The sequence below is a fragment of the Strix aluco genome, chromosome 16 (assembly GCF_031877795.1).
Source record: "Strix aluco isolate bStrAlu1 chromosome 16, bStrAlu1.hap1, whole genome shotgun sequence".
Lineage (NCBI taxonomy): Eukaryota > Metazoa > Chordata > Aves > Strigiformes > Strigidae > Strix > Strix aluco.
Window position 1 is genome coordinate 12,869,710 of NC_133946.1, and position 21,921 is coordinate 12,891,630.

At 42.8% G+C, this 21,921-nt stretch overlaps 3 protein-coding genes across 7 annotated transcripts; 2 read left to right on the plus strand and 1 right to left on the minus strand.

The window, feature by feature from the left end:
• Nucleotides 1-2: 2 nt before the first annotated feature.
• Nucleotides 3-4,842, plus strand: ASCL3 (achaete-scute family bHLH transcription factor 3). The gene has a single exon (XM_074841742.1). The coding sequence runs from the start codon at nucleotides 3,973-3,975 to the stop codon at nucleotides 4,519-4,521; it is 549 nt and encodes a 182-aa protein (XP_074697843.1). The 5' UTR covers nucleotides 3-3,972; the 3' UTR covers nucleotides 4,522-4,842.
• On the plus strand, nucleotides 4,455-15,992 carry C16H11orf16 (chromosome 16 C11orf16 homolog). 3 transcript variants are annotated; one of them, XM_074841739.1, is made up of 8 exons: nucleotides 4,455-4,533; nucleotides 7,473-7,677; nucleotides 8,476-8,635; nucleotides 9,812-10,040; nucleotides 10,815-11,477; nucleotides 11,932-12,119; nucleotides 12,959-13,181; nucleotides 15,790-15,992. In XM_074841739.1, exons 2-7 carry the CDS (start codon nucleotides 7,511-7,513, stop codon nucleotides 13,142-13,144), a joined length of 1,593 nt encoding a protein of 530 aa, XP_074697840.1. In that variant the 5' UTR covers nucleotides 4,455-4,533; nucleotides 7,473-7,510; the 3' UTR covers nucleotides 13,145-13,181; nucleotides 15,790-15,992. The 3 variants fall into 3 exon arrangements, with proteins under 3 accessions (XP_074697840.1, XP_074697841.1, XP_074697839.1); XM_074841740.1 differs by lacking the exon at nucleotides 15,790-15,992 and adding an exon at nucleotides 15,197-15,215; XM_074841738.1 differs by lacking the exon at nucleotides 15,790-15,992 and having other exon boundaries at nucleotides 12,959-13,575.
• AKIP1 (A-kinase interacting protein 1) lies at nucleotides 12,101-19,288 on the minus strand. 3 transcript variants are annotated; one of them, XM_074841745.1, is made up of 6 exons: nucleotides 19,174-19,288; nucleotides 18,500-18,577; nucleotides 16,007-16,123; nucleotides 15,638-15,688; nucleotides 14,641-14,736; nucleotides 12,101-12,989 (listed from the first exon to the last, which is right to left on the minus strand). In XM_074841745.1, the coding sequence occupies exons 1-6, from the start codon at nucleotides 19,270-19,272 to the stop codon at nucleotides 12,966-12,968; spliced, it is 465 nt and encodes a 154-aa protein (XP_074697846.1). In that variant the 5' UTR covers nucleotides 19,273-19,288; the 3' UTR covers nucleotides 12,101-12,965. The 3 variants fall into 3 exon arrangements, with proteins under 3 accessions (XP_074697846.1, XP_074697845.1, XP_074697847.1); XM_074841744.1 differs by lacking the exon at nucleotides 12,101-12,989 and having other exon boundaries at nucleotides 14,292-14,736; XM_074841746.1 differs by lacking the exons at nucleotides 12,101-12,989; nucleotides 19,174-19,288 and adding an exon at nucleotides 19,017-19,114 and having other exon boundaries at nucleotides 14,292-14,736.
• Between the last annotated feature and the right edge of the window lie 2,633 nt (nucleotides 19,289-21,921).

Sequence of the window (21,921 nt, forward strand, 5' to 3'; positions counted from 1 at the left end):
CCAAATTGCTAGTTGAAAAAAGCTTTTAATCCTTGATTTGAATTTAGCTATGCATATGTAGTTAGATTATTGTCTGACAGAGTTGTCAGTTCCAGTGTGGAAGGAAATGGTACATGGGACAGTACCGTATGTTGCCGGTTCTGGCTTGCTTGGCCCACAGCCTGGGGGACAGGCTAGCGTGGGAAATAAAGTGTACCCCTACACATGGCTCTGCCACATCAGGGCTGGAAACATAGTTGCCTCATAACATTTGCACTGACTGCAACTCTTTTGCAGAGCTTTGTTCTCCTCAGTCCTGTAGTCTTCCAAAAACAGTACATCTGGAGGGAATGATGATGGGTGGCTAATTGGTGGAGGCATGGGATTCTTTGCTTAAATTAAAAAAGAAAAAAAGGCAACAAAAAAAACCCTGCAAAAAACCATAAAGTGGATTGACAGGACAAAAAAAAAAAAAATCCAGACTTGGGTTCAGTTACTGCATTCAACATCCTGCCCTGATGAGTCAGTAACTGGTTACAACAGTGATGTACCTAGGGTCCCCTAAAGAAAAATCATGTAACTTGTTTGTTGAATACATGGCTGCCTACCAGTTCTAGCAGATGTTCTACCCTTCTGATGAGGCCTGAAGCTGGTGTGGAAAGGAGGACGCAGAGTACAGCCTTGTTGAGGTTCCACACAAGGACAGCAGAAACAGAATGATTTCTTTGACTGACAGTCCGAAGAAGACAAGACTGGCTGTATGTAGATCTCCTGGTGGTAGTTTGAGTATTTCTAATCTTACAGTGTCTTCTGAGAGTTTTAAGATAAAATGGTTTGGTTTTGGATTTTTTTGTGTGATTTTACTTTAATCAGTAGAAGGGCCAAATAGTGAGATAGTCTAAAGTGTCAAGGTAATCCTGTAAAATATCAGAGTTTTGAAGTTAGGTGTCCTGCTTCCTTGCACCTGTACAATCGGGCAGCTCTGTACTGATACATGTAGCATCCATATGCCTACATATATTTGATTATGCGATTGCTCCATACCATGTTGCAAAGTTTAAGTAAAGCTTTACAATGTCTGTCTTGCTACCAATTGCTCACTGTTTTCAAATCTTGCCTACCTCCATAAATGCTTTATTAGAGACCTTCTATATGGTGTTATACTCCTTAACACAAAGGGAATTTCCCAAAATTGCAGGAATAATGAAGATTAAATGTGAGGGTATTAAGCTAACTAATGTGTGTCCTCACCTCTAACCTGGAGACAAATCCATCACAAGATTCTTCTAAATAAATGCTGATTTTCTGTGTTTAAAATGAAGCTGTGAAAATTAGTTTGGTTATACCCTGCTGGTATTTAACTAAATTCTAGCTGACTGTTATATTTAGCATTAAAGTACAAAATGCCAATAAATGAAAATACTGCTTCAGTAGACTGTAACAGAATAAATACAGGAAGTAAACAAAGCACATACCTGATTGCTTTTTCAGGTAGTCTGGTTGTGTTCAATACAGTTTTAAAATTTCTGGCCCTTAATGCTAAGTTTTGTTGCCATCATAGCTGTGGTGTGGGTGGAAAAGCCAAACCAGAAATGAGCAGATCTAACTGTAAGCTACTTTGCATGTTGTCAATTGACTATAAATTGCAGCAGTCATTGACTCAGTGGAACAAGCTACATAATTCAGGTAAGAGAGTTGTGTATTGCTGTATCTAGCAACAGATCTTCATTGAATATCAATGTTTTTATAAATCACTTCTACCAGCTATTCAGTAACTGTGCTTCCGTAGCTTTTTAATGAATGGTGTTTAATATGATCTCTTATTAAATAAGATGTAATAAAAATGGAACATTAACTTATTTTTTTTAATATCATTCAGATATTTTCAGGTATTCATCAGTCTTAAAATAGCACGTCTTGTTTCCTTGGATTTTTACTTTCATCTGAAGATTGGTGAGTCTCTAGTCTAAAAGGCAAACAATCCTAACACTTGCATTTTGCACTTTGTGCAGGTAGTAAGGCAGCAGATAACTGTTTTATGTAACACTATTACGCAGCAGCAGTGTCAGTACTAAGCAACAAATACTGCAGGTATCTCTTCTTGAGGGGTTGTGTCGGTTTTGGTTTCTTGCTCTATAGTGATGTTTTGCTATAAAATGGGTTTTTTGCTATGTAACAGACTTTTTTTCTGAGACAATATTTTTAAGTTGTTAGCAGTAGAAACTTTTTCGACGATAACCCAACCTGTGTAGTAGAAAAGGGAAAGATAACTCTACTCTTTTCGTTTTTATAATGAGTGTATATATTCACCTCTGATTTTCTGCATGCATATTAATGTAAAATGGATGTGCGTTCATGCTTTCAGCCTACCTACAGAAGTACCGGTTTAAGATGTGTGTCTTTCTTGTCTAACAGCATAAATAATATATAAATGAACTCTTAACTCATGATTTCTGTTGTGAGATCTATGTGCATAAGAAAAACAGACAACACTGAATAGAGGCACTTTGATAGAATATGTTGTGAGGATAGGTCTATACTGAGCAAAATTTCCCTCTGTATTAAACATGGCAGGTATGAAGTAATTAGAAAATGTTAAAATATCCCCATATCCTTGTGAAGGATTAAGGGCATCCTATTTATGTTATGGAACCATGGTCAGAACACTTGAAGCTCTGCAAGGTTTTTGTGAGTATGGAATCTAGCTATTTCTAGTAACATAGTTTAATGTTCAGGTGTGTTTTCTGTTGTAAATGGTATAATATAACCAAAGTGTGTTAGACAGCAGTGTATAGAGGTGGAAGTAGATGGTGAGTATAAGAGCATTTTTGGATTGATTCTGTGTAGGCAAGTACTGCTTGCAGTCGGTGAGGCTGGATCACAGTAATTCTTTAAAAATTAACTAGTTATTTAAGTAGCTATTAGGTAACAATCATTATAGTCAGGCTGATATTTAGCTGTTTGAGTAATGATACTAGGAAGGCACTATAAGGTAGCTTCCTATGCAAGATTATCTTTCTAATAAATACATACGGGTGCCTTGAGTAGTTACACCTGCTGTAATGCTGCTCTGAAGAGAAGGTATGTGGTTTTAGTAGGCCAGTCTGAGTTACAGGCTTCTAGCAGTGCCCCAATGACTGTGTGCAGCCCCTTCATATTAAAATAGTTTATAATTGGAACAATATTATTAGGACATGCATTTTTTTTCCTTTAATGAATTGATTATTTTATCATTCTCTATCAGTAGGATTATATTTAATATTTCATCTCTGTGTTTAATCTGCAGGTGAGTAGAGAAGGAGCATGGAGGACTCAAGGAGATGTTAGGTTCATCCTCTATATTTTTTGTAAACCTTTCTATGTGGAATGGATGTAATACCTGACAGACATAAAATTAAGATTGAGATCCACTCCCTGCAATTTCCATCTAATTAAGATAGTATAGTGAATGAAGCATTAAATGAATAGAGAGAAAAAATAATTTGTCTTTAAAGGCTTTTTGGTATGGATAGGGAGTCTGTTACTGAAATTGTAGATTTAATTTTTTTTCAGGGAGGAGACGTGGGTGGAGAGAATGCCTCAGATGTTGGCCTGCTTTGTTTATTGTCTGTAGAGATGTAAGTTTTGGCAGATTTGGAGCAAGCTAGGCCTGTGTGGAGTATGTAAAGGTAGATTTTCTTCATGTCTAAAGCTGAGGTGAAAGGATACTGTTTGTCATTTCATTTAGGAAGCTTTAGTGGCTTTATTTTCTTAAAATCTGTTGTGAATCATTTTAATCAGTGTTACTGACATGTACTTTCTTGTGTTTTCAAATGGGACATTGTCTGCTCTATGTAACGATCATCCAACACCATTCTGAAATATCATGAATGCATTAAAAGTCTCTTCTGGAAAATGGCAGAAATGCCAAGTATTGGTAAGTCCAGGTGAGTTTTTTCTACTGTTCAGTGTGAGGTGTTTAAACTATTATGTAATTATGCATTTCCAGGTTAAATGCAGAACCCCATGGATGGCAAAAGCTACCGTAACCCGATGGACAAGTTGTCCACTTGTACTGAGACTCAGTGCGTACAGCTGGCTAGGCCTTTCTGTGCCGACCCAGTGGTCACGTTTCACATGTGCCCAGAAACACCAAACCAGCTCGCTTGCTCTGAAGATTTGTTCCTTCCTTTCATGTCTGAGCATCTCATCATGGAGAACTTCTACAGTGAGCCCTGCACCTTTCCCTACCAGTTGCCCCATTCCAATTACTGTAGAAGTGAATACTCCTATGGGCCAGCTTTCATCAGAAAGAGGAATGAGAGGGAAAGACAGAGAGTTAAATGTGTCAATGAAGGCTATGCTAAACTGAGGCATCACCTACCTAAGGAATACTTGGAGAAACGGCTCAGCAAAGTAGAGACACTCCGTGCTGCAATAAAATACATTAGTTACCTACAGGCTGTTCTGTACAGTGATTCTGTGATGGCAGACAAGAATGTCATGGAGCCAAGCCAAGCACCTAAAGCACTTAAACAAAACCAGTTTTTGAAGACAATCTAAACCAAGCAAAAGGTATCCACTCTGGGAACCTAGTAACCACTGTATTATTAATGATGTGCGTGTTCCTGGCATGTCTTAGGAGCAGATCGTAGTATACATCAGTATCAGCCCACAGAGAAGAGTTTTTTAATTTTGCAGATAGTAACTACACTTAGATACAAAAAAGACAACTGGGAGATCTCATCTGAATGGCCTAAGTTACTTCATGGAAATAGGAAAGGATTTCTAAAATTGTCACCAAACCAAAAATGTAATATGTGTGAAGTAACTGTATGTATTGTAACCCGCATGCTTTAAAATAAAGTCTTTTCACTGATGGGATTGAGATTCCTCTCATTTTCTGTAATGTTACTGGTTTATTCACATGCATTTTCTTAAAAGATTTTTGGTCTAGTTGCCAGTGTTTCTCTTAAAAGGCCTTTTTAAAGATTCCCAGAAATGTTGTTAGATGCCAACTGAGAGGATAACTTAGTTTAAAAGGGGGAAAATAGAAGGGTAGCCGCTCTTTGAAGTACAATTGCTGAACATAGGAAGAGCATAATGTCTTGCAAGTGCTGTTCCATCCTTTTCTTATTGATGAATATTTTAATACCATTAAGAACTGTTGACTTAGCCTAATTTCTATTGAAAATTTGATTCTTCAGCTGTCAGTGCCCTTAAAAATTACTGGGACTGCTCATGCAATACACAGTATAAAGAGGTTTGTCAAGGTCTTGGCCTTGGGGGAAAAAACCCTGCAACAGAAATTTTTCAGGACTTTCACTGATAATGGTTGAGGTCTGGGGTGGTCTTTCCTGACCTCCCAGTCTGTTCTGTACTATTGATGGTTTCAGCTAAGTGGTATAGAATAGATTAATGCGAAGATGGTGAAGAGAGTGTTCTTAACATTTGCTGTATGTAAGTGAATTGTATTACTGATATTAACATTTCTGCTGACAGCATGAGAGCAGGTAGTCTGTGGGTGCAGCAGAATGTACAGAAAATGGTTACAGACTTCCTAAGTGCTGTATATTTATTCCTAATTGCAATCATCCAATGTTATCTTGTTGTTATAGCAGTGATTTGAAAAATGCCTACAAAATGCAATTAAGTATTCCACCCCCTCAAAAAAAAAAATTAACGATTGTAAAGGACAAAATGAAGATTAGGGATAATAGTAGAAATTAACAGGTAGATTTCTGCATTGTATTCTGATGTGTTTTTGATACGCACTTTGCAGGAAAAGGGTAGAATGTATTAATCCTTACCTCTTATTGTGAAAAGGGAAAGTTTGTAAAGCGGTTTGACCTCAGTTTGTCACAGCTTCAACCTTTCTGTCTGCATTTCAGAGCAATTTATTTGTCGCACCCTGTGGTGATGGGCTTTTTTTTCTAAATCTGAACCGTACCTTCGTATGATGCCCTGCAGTAGTAGACAGAAAGCTTAGAGGACACTGTGCCCTCTTATGATCTTTCTTTGCCCCTACAGTCTTTTAGTGCAATATGTAGATCACCAGGGAGTTGAAAATTGAGTGAATGCGTGGCAGACAAATTGTCCTCTCTAGTCATGTTCCACTGGTTTTTAACCAGTAAGGTCAGGATGTCTGATCCTGGTAGTAATAACTGTGGCAATCTCCGTAGCAACTAGGAAACACTGGCAGCAAATGGCTTCCTGCGTCAAACAGGCAAAAGGGTAAGATTTCTGCATTGGGACTTAATCGAAATCGACCCGATGTAGTGTTATCAATAGCTGGTAAGTTTGAAAAGCTGCTGTGGTCAAGTACTTGGAGTTATCCAGAAAATAGATCAGTGTTGTGCAACTGCCTTTGTCAGTGCCCTGTTTTATACGGAAAGGAGGGACCTGGCTCTCAGCAGTAACAGCACTGAATGGGTTTAAAATGTGCTTTAATGTAGAATTGGTAATTGCATTTCCTCACAAAGTATTACAGATTCCATCTTGTTTTGGTTGATAATAGGGGAGTTTGTGTAGTTGCGAAATAAGTGAATATATTATGTTGATTTGTCAACTTTAAGATGCATTTTGCAGTAGTTAATCCACTTTTCTTGTTGGGTTTGGTGTGTTAGTTTTCTGAAATTGTGTATATCTGGGAGTCCTCATAAAAAGGTCTCCTAGATCATATCTCTTAGATAAGAAATAAAATAACATTTAAATGTAATATGAGTGCTTAAACTGTATTTTGTAAAGTAAATTAGGTGCTTAAAACTTGCATGGAAATTCAAGAACATAAATTTTACGCTAAGCACGCTAAATACTTCTAAGCAATATTTAAAAAAAAAAAAAAAGGAGTGAAAGCTTGTCTACTACATCTTGTCAGATTACCAGAGATAGCATCACATCATCAATTTTACTGTGACAGCCTCTGAATAGTTATCACTTGTCAAATCTGAGCACCTTATTCTTTCTTATGGCAAGCCATAATCCTACTGTTATAAAACATGACAGGACAGCTGAAAGATCAAAATATTTCCTCTTAATACATCACTATAAATAAAACAAGTAACAGGCAACTGTAACATCATGTTCAAAAACTGTCACGTTTACTCAGCTTGTCAACTTCAGCTGTAGTTTCTGGCTCAGCTTGTAAAATAAAGATTTGGCTGGGACTGTGTACAAGAAAGCTTAAAGGAGAGTGTAGGTATAAGAAAAGAGCTGGATGTTAGAGAGGGAAATAAAAGTTGGAGGGAGGTGAAAGCTATTGCTTTCCTGGGTGTTTTCACAGCATTTCTAGTTTCCTTGGGTGTTTCTGTCCCTCTGCCAGGTCAGGATTTGGGTGACTGAAAAATCACTGAAGTCGGTGATACGGGTTCATCTGACCAAATGCCACTCTGGATATTTTGAATTCATTTTTTTAAAATAAAAAACTAAATAACAACTACTGAGTTTTGAGGTACACTGGAAAGCATTTGCTTTTGTTGGAAAATGCCAGTACACTGTCTGTCTCCTACCAACAGATCACGCCTGAGTCCTGCAGGTGGCTGCTTTGGCAAGAATGGCTTGTTCAGAGGGGTTCCTGCCTATGGCTCAGAGGTATTGCAGTGCCATGCCAGCTCTGGACAAGTTCTTGTGCTCCAGCATCGTACCTACTGCCAACCCCTGCTGCAGGAGTTCTTTTGTAGTGCATCCCGCCTGGATCGCCGAGCCCCTCACCCCCCAGAGGTAAAATCAAGTTCTTGTTTGAGTCTGTGATTTGTTCTTTTTCATGATATCTAATACGATAAAACATGCTGGTGTGTCAGATTAATAAATTAACAGTTTGGACATCATTTGCACTTTCTCCTCCCCTGCACTGGCAGTTTTTTAGATGGTATTAACTAAAGTGATTTGCTACCCTGGAGATTGTGAAAAGCAAAGCCTGAGTAAACCTCCTATCAAAGAAACATTCCTTTAATATTATTTGGATAAATAAAAGCATCTTGTGTTAGCAGCTGTCTTCTGTGAAATGTTTCTAATGCTTTGTGACAGGGGATTATTTTTCCTGTTTTGAACTTGAACCTGTCATCAACCAGCAACTTCATTGTTTATTTTTCTGTTGTTCCCTGAATGCCCCAGTGTAAACAGTCAGCTACAGCGCTCTCGAGTGCACCTACGCTGTGCTCTGTGCTGGAGATGGATCCTTTCTCCTGATCTTAAGGGTTGCATTGGCTTGCCATGTAAACAGAAAGGTGCTAACGCAGGTGATGGTGGCCCAGGATTCCACTGTACTCCTGGCTTGCTTCCTCTAACTCAAAACCAAAGAAATCTGGGTAGAAACAGGCACTGATGTGTTTTTCCCCAAGAGCAAGGAATTGTCCCAGCACAAACAATTTCTTGGTTTCTTCCCACATGCTTTGGCCTCTGGGAGTGCTACAAAATGAGGTGGAGTGATCCAAATCTTAAATCTTACAAGATTTTTTTTTTTTTAATGACCTACAGAGGTTGTTTCTCCTGATGCTGACCCATTTTCTTTTTCTCAAGGTGCCAGGGGATTAGCCACTGCTTCCCCTCCCCTGGCCCAGCATGGAAGAGGCTGAGCGCATCGGGGAGATCAGTGGGCTTAGACAGCAACGTCCCTGTGCTGGTGAGAGGGGAACAAGATGGATTTTATTACCACGGTACAGTAAAAGAGGAGATAGAGGTGCGTGATGGTTGCTGTGTGGTAGTTGTGAGTGTGTGTAACAGGGTGTCCAGTCCACCAGCAGTCCTCATGAACCACATGAGTTTAGTGTAGCAGTTCTGATTTCAGCTGGTGCATGAATTGGAGAACAGTTCACCAGGACAGCTGATGCTGCTGGTTATGTTGTTTCATAAAGCTCCTGACATGTCTGATTCCAGGCTGTCCTCACCTCCTGCTGCCTGGCGTGCCAGGTGAGCCTTTTGTATGCAGCACAGCCTCAGGCACCAGTAAACTAATAATGATCAGATCCTTGCTCTGCTCAGCCTTCTTCATTGAGTCCCTTTCTAGGAGTGAGCAAGCATGTTTCAGGGATCCTCATCTTGTGCAGAAGATGGGTGCCCTCCAAACTGCCAGTTCCTGGTGAGAGCAGTGTTGTGCACCTTGCAAAAGCAGGCCCTCTGCTTCTGCTGGCGCTGGGCATTGAGCCAGGCTCGGACAGCGTGAGTGCTGTTGTGAGCAGTGTACCGGCTACTGTTGTGTGTAGACACATAACCATCAATAGCACAGGAAAAGCGTTAGTGTTTTATGTACACACTTCCAGCTTGAGTCAGCTACAGACCAATGGCTTGGTGTATTTTCAGAAATGTTAGTGAAAGCTTTAATTCATTAGTTTGTTAGCACTTCAAACTTAACAGAAAAAAGAACCTATTCTTTCTCAAGAACAGGGAAGTACCTCGTTTTATTGTTGATGGAAAGCCTCTTGACAGGCCTTAATTTAAAAGAAAATAAAAATTCCCAACCTCCCCCCGCCCCAAGAAGCAGAGTTAGTGTTGTATGTAATGAGGAAGGACTTGGGCATGACTGAAGAACAGGTCTGAATGGCTTCAGTGTCCCTTGTTATCTGGTGCACAGGGCATGGTTTGTAAAATCCAGTTGCACTCTATCTATAGCTTTTTATCTTGGGGAAGAAAATAAAGGTCCTAGTGGCAGTAAACCTGTACATATGCTTCACTCAGCTTGCTTTCTGGTGAGCCTCACCAGCTGTGTCCATGCCAGACTAACACTGTGTACTATTTAGCTACTGTTCAGGCTTGCTTGGTGTTTTGACCTAGCCACATAGCCACAGAATGACCTTCTGGTGAAGGTTGCATTATGGACTGTTTTTCAGAGGAACTATTATTTTGTTCCTGGTAACAGAGTGAAAGAGGCATGTTCCTGGTAGAGTTTGCCAAACCACTTGTGTCACGTGGAAGGCTTCCAGTGTGTGTGCAAAAAACAGCAAAAGATAACATCCTGGAATATGTGAATGGCATGAAGCACTCCTTACTCCCTGGAGACAAAGTGCTGGCACCCTGGGAGCCAGATATGGCCAGGTATGGCCCAGGAACCATCCTCACGGGCATTGAGACAAGGGACCCCTTACGAGGTAAGAAAGATACCACCTCCTTCTTCCTTGCTTTGCTCCAGAACATGAGTGAGACTGTCAGGATAAACTCTTGTCATGGTGCTACTGTCAGAGAAACACCAGTGCACAGACCACAGTTTAGTGTTGCTTAAAGCTTGCAGGAGCTGATGGGACTTGCTGATGAATATTTGCATGTGACCTCACCAGTCTGACCCTAAGGAAGTTGTAACCCGTAAAAAATGTCATCTTCCGTGTCTGTGGATGTGCTGTTTCCTGTCTGCTTGGACAAGGCTGTGTCTCTCATGTGAAGGGCACTGGCCTTTTGATGAGGGATACAAGTGAGGCAGCTCTCAGGAAGCACCCATCGGTGCTTGAAAGCTCACATTTGTACCAAATGGTACATCTGGGGGTGGTTTTATCACCCAAATGTAGGAGATTTCAACAGCTCATTCATTTTTCCATGTCTGACAGTCAAGCTCCACTGACTTATCAAAATACTATTCTCAGAGCATTACTGCTAACTTTGTCAGCAACAATAAAAGTTACTTGGTCAACATTTTCTTGTGCATCTGATGACAAATTGGGAGGAAAGATGGTGCCAGGCTTGTTGTCACATTGACGGTGTCCTGGCTGCCCATTCCACCCTCCATGATGTTATGATGAGGTGTTACAGAGAGGGGTGATAGTTGATCCTACCACTTGACAGGAGTACATAAAGCTGCAAAGCCTGATCTGTGTATGTGCACTGCCCAGGCAGGCCAGCTGCTTACAGCTGCTTATTTCTTCTCTCAACAGCCTCAGAAGATGAAGAAATTATAGTCCAGTTCTGGAATGACAAGACAGTGAAACTCCCACGAGGTGTGGCTCTGTGGATCCCTCCTAGCCTGTGGGAGAGGATTGTAGAGATGATCCACATGCCCTTCACCAGCAGGGTGAAGCCCAGAGGAAGTCCAGACATTAACTCTTGTACTTTTTCCTGCAGTCCCAAAACAGCCCTGATACCTGTTTGTGCTGTACATAGCCTTGCCAAGCATCACTTGCTCTGCTCACCCTGCTGGCCACATTTCTGCTATCACTGTGATGGTACATGCTGTTTGTCAGCATATGTAAGGTGCATCTGCTGCTGCCATCCCCGTGTTGATGCCTGGTGGCCTCTTCCATCCAGGTCTCTGGTCTTTCAGAGTGAAACTGAAGAGGCAGAGTCCAGCAGCGATCCCTCTCCATGCTTTCTAGAACTGAAAGGCCCAAAACAAGAAGCAGCAGCAGCTGTGACAGCATCTTCCCCTTCTTCTGATTCAGAGTGGGACCTGAAGCCATCCCCCACTAAGAGTACTGTGGTGGACAGTGCTGTTAACACAGGTTCCAGCTGTCTTGAGAAGCCCAGGCTAAAGGATTCTGCAAGACTTGAGTGGAAATATTGGAAAAGAAGCCACCACAAGTCCCATCCCACTAATCCAGGTACCTTTTAACACCCACACAGGGAAGCAGCAGCTAGAGGAAAAAAACCCAAATGTGTTCTGGGTCACCCTCATCCGGGCAGTTGCTTTGCCTGTAGTTTATTGGTATAGATACTGTGAATTTGCATATCAGTCTCTGATACAATATTTCCCCCTCCCCAACGTTTCTCCTCCCTCATCTTGCATGCTAGCTCTTCTTTTGGCAACTCATCCAATGGAAAACTACTAGAACTAATTTCATTTGGAAGCATAGATATCCCTCTGAGTCTGTTCCCCATCATTTTCCTACACTTTTTATGATGGTAAGATCTTCATTAACCTTTGTAGCTAGTGCATGCAGAATAACCCAAAAGAATTCATTTCAGGCTTAAAGTGCATTTTCCTCTCTTCTGAAATGAATGTGTCTCCATTTCAGTTCTGGTTTCACTCTTAGACACAATGTTACTCCTTCCCAGGACTGGGCAGTTGCAGCAGCACATGTAGGAAGGGCAAGCCGGAATCCAAAGCCATCTCTGTTGGGGACATGTCCTGTGTTGCCCCGAGTAATTGGAGCGCGGTGTCTGAAACCATTGAGCAATCCCCCAGAGGGCAACTCACAATGAAAGAAATGTTCAGAGACCAAGATTTCAAGCCATCACTGGGGGTAAGGTAATCTGTATTAACGCTGTATTTATGTAAGCATGCGGTTTGTTTGAATGGAAGAAATATTCTCAGTAATGGTCTAGAAGTTGGCTAGAAAAATACGTTGTTTCTAACTGCTTGCTAAGGCCATCCACCAGTTTTGTGATAGGCAGGAAACTTCACTAAAACAAAACAAAAATTCCAGAACCCTAAAAAAGGGCTGAAGCTACTTGGTGAAATGGAAGAGGTCAGTATGGAGCTCCCTGCTGTATATTAGCAGGTGTCACAGCTGTGCACTGAAGTGACATGCTTTGCCTTTTGAAAAAACTAAAAAGAAACCAGAGTGGTTTCATTCTAGCCTCAAACTGGCAGCATGAATCACAGCAGTGGATGCAATGTGGTAATACAGAGTATAATGACATACTTTTATTCCTGTAAAACAGCCCTTGTTGTTTTTAAACCTAGAAGGTACATTGCTACTTCTTGAGATAGCTGAAGCAGTTATATAATACAGACTTCATCAGAAATAACTTGCCACAAAGAAGTGAAGGTAGAGACCAGGCTTCTTGGAGGTGCTCTCTGTGGAGCTAATGTCCTCCCACTGTATTCACCAAAAATCCCCCTAACTTCTAAAGGAGCAAAGGTTTTGGTCAAAGCCTAACAGTTTTTGAAAATCCTTCAGTCTTACTGTACACTTCTGTGTTTCAACAGTAAAGCTTGTACTAGCACAGAAACAATTACCATTATTAAAGCTAAGTGAGGCAGAGGTGCCTATCTTACAGCCAGGAAAGCAGCAGTTACAAGGGCACTGATGCTTTCTTTTAGAGTAGACTTCCAAGGGATTTGTTTTCTCTCCTCCAGGAAGGTTTTACAGCATCAGAAAAACAAAGATCTAAAACAGAAAGAAAGAATACAGTGTCAGATGATAAACCTAAAGCAACTTGCATAGAAGATGATAAACTCAACCATGTCAGAATAGGACAGAAAAAATGGCAAAGAGCTCATTTGCAACAAACCAGAGACACATTATCAAACAGAATTCAATAAATGTGCAACTGATGAAGTTCAGAAGCTGAAATTTCAGGTAAACTGCTTATACTATATCAGTGTTACATTTATTAAACAAATCAAGTTCTGATTTAGGTACTGTCTCTGTAGAATATCTTTATGGATAACTTATAACTTTAATAACTGAGAAACTCTTATTTCCACGCACATCAAATTTCAGCATCCTTATTCTTTACTCCAAGGTGTTATATTAAATTCCTAATTATTTGGACTTGACTTTAAAATTCTGGAGAGATCAGGTAAACTAGTATGAGGACTAAAAGCCTGAACAGATGCACAGCAAGGGTCTAATAAACCTCCAATTTGTCTACAGTTCTCTGGGGTCAGCCAGAGGAATTCAGCATAGTGATTTCTTTTTGCAGAAAGCCAGAAGGAATGGAGAAACAATACAAGTTGGCAGCTGAAAGTATTTTTTTAGGATTAAAGTGGAAGAGAAAGTAGGCAGAGGGTAAAGGACCTGCTACTGTACATACAAACAACAAAATGCTTAGAGATCCAGCATTGAAGTCGCTGAATTTTATAGTCCCATGAAAATTAACTGAAACATTAATACCATCAGCTACAAAAAGATTACAGATACATATATATGTCATATCATTAATTTGAACTGTGGAATCTGATCCTTCAGGAGAGTTAAGTATCCAGGGAGTCTCATTAGTGGAACTGCTCATGTTTAAAGGGCATGAGCTTGGCCATAAGCTGCAGCGGGAAGTTGCTCAGTGGTACTTTTCCCCTGCAGGAAACAGGAGATAATTCAGAGTACCTGACTGCCCCCTGACAAAGGCAGCTAGCTGGTGTTTAGCCCAGGTAAGAGCCTGCAAAGAGACAGGACTCGAAGGGGTAATGCTTTGTGTGCCTATACTGAACATGGGACACACATTCAAGCACCTTCCTGAGTTGGGGTCCTAGACAGTGAATTTCACTGGCATTTTATTTCTTTATCAGAATAATAAAAGTACAGATAGCAGAGATGTGTTGTGAGTCAGCTGCTCTAAAATCAGTGCCAGCCCACAGAAGCTCATGTACATCCATATTTATACCACATGGATCATGCTCTCTGTGGTCAAGAATGTGACATGGATGTTCTGTCTGAGGATAATATAAAAGAAGCTGCCATCACAAAGACTAAATTATGTATTTTATTCCACTGATTTGTATCTTTCATTGTTAAAAGCATAAAAACCTGGAATTACACAGTCACATAATTGGATCTAAGGCATACAATGTACAAATATTTATAAAATCAGTGTACAAAGTGGGCTGCATATAATTGCATTAAGTAGAAAAAAAATGTACAGGCATAAAAAGGGAGTCCCAAAGAGGAGGATACTATTAAAGTGCTAACAATAAAAAGATATACATAGTTCATTACATGCATTAAAACAGCCTCGTATTTTATTCCTGTGATTGCCAAGAAACAACAAACATCATAGAACAAAAGTTAAATTAACACTTTGTCCTGCATTGACATCTACCACATGGGTTTGTTGCACCATGTCCTCTGAGGTTGCTGTGACAGAATAGGTGCCAGGAGAAACTTCAATGTAGATGTCTTCGGAAGCTTGTCTGGTCTTTAGGGGGAAAAAAAACAAGTTTCATTACTATTTAGTCATCTTAGATTTCCCACAGAAATAAAAATTTTGAATTTGGATAAAAAAAAATTACATTTCAGCTAGATAAATGTACTAACATTTTTCAAAATATACAGGCAGCATGGACAAAACTGTAAAACATTTCTGTCAGTGCAAAAATTAGCAAGTGCTATACTCAAAGTATTTCATCTAATATTTCAATCAATGGAAATAATCAACATGCTGTAATCTCTGCCTCACAGAACTGAAAGTTACCAACCTAAATGGTTTTGAACATAAACCTGGAAAACATCCATACAACAAGGGTGCTCTGCCTAATTTGTACTGTGGTACAGATTCCATGTTTCTCATCTTTTGTGACTTAGAAGTTCCCGAAATTGATTTGGTGAGGTGTTAGGCTTTGAAAAATAAAAAAAGTTTTCTTTTCCTTGAAGAACAGAAGTCTTCAGAGAGACTGTAAGAGGGCCAAGCATAACTGGCTAAGCAACTGCTGCGTGCCTTGCTGCATGCCTTTCCTCAGCACAGGGAGTGTCAGGAGCACAAATGAGGTGAGACTGGAGAACTGCTGGATTATTGCTGCTGATGCAATTCACAAGAGCCTAAAGATTAATCACGGTGTTTGACATTCTGTACCAGTCCAAAATATGAAGTAGACTCTTAACTGGTTATGTGCCAGAATGACACAATCTGGTTTGTAATTAATTGTGCAAGTCTCTGTATGCCCACCTATACATACGTTAGGATTGTGAATGCACCAGTGGTAAATCTTCTGTGCCGTCACAAAGTCTCCATACCCGATCACAAATTTTAACCAGTTTGATGCAAAATGATAAAGAAATGCTATATCTCAATTTAAAAACAAAGTATCCTATAAACTTACATGTTGCTGGCAAGTTTTAGCTTGACTGGGTGCTACAGAGGCTTCAGTTCTCTGTAAAGAAAAATATACTGTTTTCTAATGATACAACACAAAGGCAAATTCAGCCCCCGAAAGAAGGATGCTTTATGTACATGAAATTTTCCCCTCCACAGAAGGACTGGTATGATACTGATTGGTGCCACCAGAAGTTACTCTGCCTCCCCCCTGACCCTGCAACAGAAGACTTGGATCAGTCCAGGTGTTCACATGCCTATGATGTCAAACCACATACATCAGTGTAAGCGAGTGTCACAGACACTAGATAGGTAACAACTGTCCCGTGGTGAGGGACAGAATAACCTTTAATCAAAACCAAAACCACCTACTTACTTCCTCCTCTTCAGAGGACTCCAGCTCTCTTTCCTCTGCTTGCCTGCCATGGTATCTGCAGATGTGTTTGATTTCATGCTCTTTGCATCTAGAGGCTGCCATGAAGCTATAGTACTTCTGGACAACGATAGAAACAGAATATTATGGAGAGAAGCATCAAAGCCATGCTCACAACTACTGTGGATTTACAATTAAAAGTGGAACTGCACAGCTATTGACCTTCTGTATTAACTGGCTGGTTTGTTCTTGTGTGAGGATGAAAACAATGCCTGGATGTGCACAGGACATCTGCGTTCTGGTACAAAACTGTCAGCCGTGGTTTTAGATGCCTGTCTCCTGACACAATACATAGGGACTCCAACACCTCAGGACTGAATTCATGAAAATATCAGGAGGAATGCTCTGGAAACATCTACCTGGTCAGGAAGAAATGCTCTGGTGGATGTGTATGCAAGCTAGGTGCTTTGCAACCTAGCCAGTGAAGACTGGTTCTGCAGGGCATGGGCAGGAGCAGTGCTCTAAAAGCAGAACATGTTAATACTAAAAAATGAGTTGGTAAAGAAGCTGAAGTGTCTTCAAGGCTGGCACCAGTAGCATAGCAGTTTTGAGAATTGTATTTAAGCCCACAGCAGCCCTTTTCTGGCTCCACAGTAAAGGTACTTGAATCTTCCCCACTGCAGATTAAATATTTGAGTACAGCTCTGCTGCCATCTGCTGTCACCAGAGAACTCCTCCCAGAGTTACCTTTTCGATCACGGGGACCAGAAGGTTCCAAAATATCTATTTAATTTCACTTCTATTTTCCTTGTCTCTGACTGTCAAGACTAAACTTAACAAAAGTAAGGCCAATAGCAATTCTTATTTCCAAATCTACTGCTGTGCTTTATTCTTTGAGGTTATGCACACATCAACAGATCTGGTTGCTTGTATTGTGGTTTACTGTGAAGCTATGTCCCAAAATACATGAAATACTCTGACCTATTGCATAATGCTTCACAGAGCATCTTTGTATCACAGGTGAGCTGGATCCTTTTACGTGATGTCACTGAGCAAATAAATGAAATCAAACTTTTGGTAAGAAATATGGGTAAACTTTAGTCCCTTAGTAACTCTAAAGAACTCAAATCATAATTTTAATCATTTGCCTAAATGGTTGTATTTGGCTGTGGATTTTTATTTGCACTTTGTAAACTTTACCCATGAACTTGTAGGTCTGAAAATTCCCCCCTCCCTCACCTTTTATGACTCTTCTCTACAGAAGATGGCTGAAACAGTATTGTCTTGGCTGATGCATAACTGTGGAAGCCACCCACTGCTTGTTCAAACTCTAATACTAACAGGACAGAGGATGAATCTCTATACACAGTTACATTTTTGTTTCATCTTGTGTAAAACTATTCTGCTAGAGTTGTTTTAGGATTAACTGGTTACTGTGTATGTAGTGCTTTGAAATGATAAAGGAGTTGCTTAAGAGCTAATCAGCTGTTGTGTGTTGAACTACTGTTTAACTTAATTGAAGACTTAGCCTCTGTTATTAACTCTGTAGACGAGGAGCTCCCTGCTGCATTATGATAACTGATTCTGAAGGGCATAGATGATGTAAACTGTGATGGGAGTTTTCAGAGACTATAATGCAGTAGTCGGGCTGCAGGGCTTCATTCACAAGGACGAGCTGCAGAGATGATCATACCCTGCAGAGTAACGACACCCAGCAGCCAGAGCCAACATGAAAGCTGTGGAGCTGTGCATCTGTGTGCCATACCTCTCCATTTCTACTTATCACAAATAAAGATGTGGTGCTGCTCAGAACTGAGCACACACTCCTTATCCAGTAGCAACTTCCCAAATCCAGTTTGCTTAAACAACACGGGGGATGGTTAACTCTAAATTCAGAGCAAATGTGTGACACACAGCAATCTCTTTGCTTGAGATTCAGACTCTCCCTTACTTCTGCCACCCAGAGCATACCGACTCTATCAGCCAGCATAAACAGCTCATGGTGGCATGATGAAAACCAAGGGTTAACTCTGTTGTAAAGCTACTTCACAGCAGAGGTGCAGAGGTACCCACCAGCACTGGAAACAACTCTGTACATTGTGACACCTGACAACCCTGCCTGCAGTGGCTGACACAATGTAATTTGTGATGTCATCTGACATTTCTGTCTCTCTAACCGTATTGCCTTTCCACCAAGAAGCGGAGGAACCCTCTGTTAAAATCCGTACTGGTACTGTCTATGGAAAACACTGATAGTGGTGCTTATCAACTCAGGGTAACACTGGTGAAATGTACCATGTAACTACCACATGATGGCAAATGCCCCAAATTTCTTAATCTAGGCTGGCATCACAGGCTCACTGGCTAAGCTCTTGCTGTGCAATGAGCAAAACTGAAGTCTAATTTCTGCAGTTTTAGCAAAAGTAGCGCAAACAGGCCTCTGCCAAGCACATCATAAACATTCTCCTTTGCACGGGCCTGGGGTTAAAACCTCACCTCGCATTCCTTTGTGGCTTGATTCATCAAGTTCACGAGTGAAGTGAATGCTGCACTAAGACGTTCTGAATCTTCTTCCTGCAATTAAAGAAAATTTTTCTAACTCATAATGTGGTGCTAGTCGTTTAGAGGTAGAAACTGTCAACTTTAAACAGCAAAATACTCGCTAGTGCTGGAGGCTGTCCCGGGGGTGAAAGTCCCGTGCGGCCCCGCTGCAGCGCGCCCACCGGCCTTCCAACGCCCCCGACATGCACCAGGCACGGCCGGGGCACCTGCCGCAGCCAAGAGCTCACCGGTGGAGCGGCAGCCTCGCCCCGCCGTCCTGCAAAGCACCGGTAATGGAGCTGTAAGTGCCCTCGGCCGCTTCACGCTGGCCTTGACCAGATAAAACGCAGGGGAAGCAGCCAAGTGTGAAACCGCGCGATGTACTTTAAAATGCCTCTGGCTCGTTAACGCACACATCCGGCCCAGCTCCCCGCACACACACGGATACACACACACTAGGCCTCTCACGGACACGAGCGATCCCGCCACCAGTTAAGGACGCGGCCCCTCGGCACTTCCTATTCATCCTGCTGCATTTCTGCCTCCGCCGCCGCCCCGCCTTGCCGCCGCCCGCCGCGCTGACCGGGCCCGAGGCCGGGAGCCGGCCCGCCGCCGCCCGCCGCACTGACCGGGCCCGAGGCCGGGAGCCGTCCCACCGGCCGCCGCCGCGCCCGCTCCAGCACGTCGCGCGCCAGCCCCGCCGTCCGCCCCGCGCGCGCCCGCTCCATCCTGCCGCCGCGCCGCCACAGTGCGCATGCGCGGCCGCCCCGCTCCCCCCTACGCCGCTGCCGTTAGGGGGCGCCACCGCCCCGCCGGTCCTGCGCTGCCCCGCCCCGCCCGGTAGCTCCGGGGCAGATCCCGCCGCGCGCCCGGTCCCGCCGAGAGGTCGGGGGGCTGCGTTTTCCCCTCACACCACCACTGTGGGGCGGGCCTGCCCCCTGCCCTGCGGTAAAGCCGCCGCCCCGGGCGGGGGAGGGGCGTCCGTCTCTGAGCTTCCCTCAGGGGCGCCGCTCCCGGTAACGACGAGTCCGTGAGGCGCCCGGGTGCAGCTCCGCGGCTGCTCCCGTCGGGCGGCAGCGGGGAGGAGCCCAGAGCAGCTGCGGGGTGCTGAGCCCCGGCGTGCCCGGGCAGCTTCGCCCCGCGGTCTCTAGTGGAAAGCGGTACTCCCGGGTTTGCTTTAAACTTACGAGGTACAAAATAACAGTTCTGGTACGTAGTGACGGTTGGCTGAGTGAAACAGGTATCGGTGAGGGGACAGAGTGCCTGCTCTCCAAAAGAAAGCCCTTTCACTTTGGTTAGTGAAAAGAAAGCAGAAGGTGTTTTGGCCTACTGCAAGCAAGATTTACCAAACAAGATAATTTGCTCCCTGGAAGCTGCTTCTGGCCCAGGAGGGGTTTCCAGCAGGACAGCGCGTATGCATGAGGCCTGAGGCTGCGGTCCCTGCTCAGAGCTACCAGACTTGGAAAGTCACCGTGGCTACATGTAAATTAGAGCCCCTCTGGCTTTGCTAACCTCGTTTGCACCGAGGTGACAGTAAGAAGAGCAAAATAAGCACAGAAACTTTCTTGCAGTATGGCCACGGTTAACAAGTAGGCCCTGATTTTTCAAGTCTTTCATTCTTGGTTGTGTAGCTTTGCTAGCTGTAATCTCTTTGGCAAACAAGAAAAATAGTACTGTCACAGTTCACATTTTAGTATCATCTTTCAGTTGCTTAAGCAGAGCAGCAGCCAGCTACTGTAATAAACATGCCCTTCACAGGCTGCTTGTTGATTAAAACACATTGAAGGCCCCAATTCACTGTTCAAATGCATCTTAACTTTAGCTTGGGTGTCTTGTACTCAAAGAAAAATTTAGGCAGTTGCTGGGGTGCTTGAGGTCTGGGGGACTAAATGGGGAGAAAAATAATATTTGATGAAAGCAGTGTTAGCATGTTTGAGGTGATTGCTTGATGTGCTGGAGAAGCAGCCAGAGCAGACTGCTTGCTGCTTAACTGGAAGTTGAGCATCTTTCTTCAAGCATCATTCCTTGTTATCATTAGTCTCCTGGAGAGGCGGATGGGTTTGTTATCTTGCTGTGCTTGTGAAATATACTTGAAAAGACCCTCCTATGTAGTTTTCATAATGGGGAAAGAAAATTGTATTCATTTTATGTTCCTGCCAGGTACTTGTAGTGGTAGCTTGTTGTTCAGGAGGTAAATTATTCCTTGTGTGTTGAAATTTAAACTCCCACCATTTTTTGAAGTTCGGTCACACAGTACTCCTTTTTGCAGCTGAGTAAATACATCTGTCCCAAGAAGGCTGACAGCTGAAATAGCTTTTGCTTTGAAACACACATTCACATCAGACTCCAGATGAGAGTTACCCTTATTTCCTGTACATTCACTCTTTTGAAATATGATGGAGGTTTGTGAAATGCTGGACATTTACACCAGATATCCTTGTTGTGTGGGATGATGGATAAGAATATCTCAAGACAATGTATCTTATTTTGTTGAAGAGGCGGCAAAGCCAAGAATAGTTTATTCTGAGTACTCAGCTCTGGGTTGAGAAGTATCCCTGTGTAGGAAAGCATTTGCCTAACACCGAGCGCCATTTTGGTTCCATTTCATTCAATGGCAAGAAAGTAAGCATGTGTTTAAACTTCAGAAAAGGTGAATGCTGGAATTTGTATTTCTAGTTGCAGAATACGTGTCGCTCTTCGCTTTATTTTTCTTCCATTCCTATTATCATTTGGTTAATATATTGTGAAGTGACTTGTTTTATAAATGCTTACATAACACTTCAAGATTTAGGTCCAGTCTTTGTATTTTGCAGTGATCATGGTCTTGCTAACAGCTAGGATCCTGCCTCTTTTGTATGGTTTTTATATCAAACGTCTTGTGCGGGTTTCTCCTCTCTCGAACCAGCAGAAGCACGTGGACAGGCGTGGCATGGAGCTGGCCCTCATGATGCTGTTTGTGGCCTGTGTGCTTGATGGCTTGTGCCAGGTAGAGACCTTCCTCACCCTCCAGTACATGCGCTGCCCTGTGCGCTGGCCTGCGGGCACCCTGGCCTGCAGCGTCCCCCCGAGTGGGCTCCTCCGAGCGAGCAGGGCGTTACAAAACTGCCGTCAGCAGCTGGTCCTAGTAGGCTGGATCTGGTCCAAGGTACCCGGAATGAAGTTCAGAGGCGTACCGCTGCCTCCCTCTTTCTACACAGGTACTGTTACAACGGAGCTACCCCGGGGAGCTGGGAAAGCGCGGGCGCCCGCCGTCCCGGGGGCTCGCCCATCCCCGGCACCCTGATGGAAACCATCTGCTCGGCGCCGGGCGCAGGAAGCGCGCCGCTGCTCTCCTCCTTCCTTCCTTTCTTCCCCGCAAGCGGCTCCGCGTGGAGAGG

What these genes read in the sequence shown, in the direction of transcription:
- ASCL3 (XM_074841742.1), top strand. Translation starts at nt 3,973, where the DNA reads ATGCAGAACCCCATGGATGGCAAAAGCTACCGTAACCCGATGGACAAG.
- C16H11orf16 (XM_074841739.1), top strand. Translation starts at nt 7,511, where the DNA reads ATGGCTTGTTCAGAGGGGTTCCTGCCTATGGCTCAGAGGTATTGCAGT. An exon ending in GACAAGGGACCCCTTACGAG is followed by an intron (nt 10,041 to 10,814) that starts GTAAGAAAGATA and finishes TTCTCTCAACAG; the next exon opens with CCTCAGAAGATGAAGAAATT. An exon ending in GTCCCATCCCACTAATCCAG is followed by an intron (nt 11,478 to 11,931) that starts GTACCTTTTAAC and finishes ACTCCTTCCCAG; the next exon opens with GACTGGGCAGTTGCAGCAGC.
- AKIP1 (XM_074841744.1), bottom strand. Translation starts at nt 19,272, where the DNA reads ATGGAGCGGGCGCGCGCGGGGCGGACGGCGGGGCTGGCGCGCGACGTG. An exon ending in GGCTCCCGGCCTCGGGCCCG is followed by an intron (nt 18,578 to 19,173) that starts GTCAGTGCGGCG and finishes CTTTAATTGCAG; the next exon opens with GAAGAAGATTCAGAACGTCT. An exon ending in AGTCCTCTGAAGAGGAGGAA is followed by an intron (nt 15,689 to 16,006) that starts GTAAGTAGGTGG and finishes TTTTCTTTACAG; the next exon opens with AGAACTGAAGCCTCTGTAGC.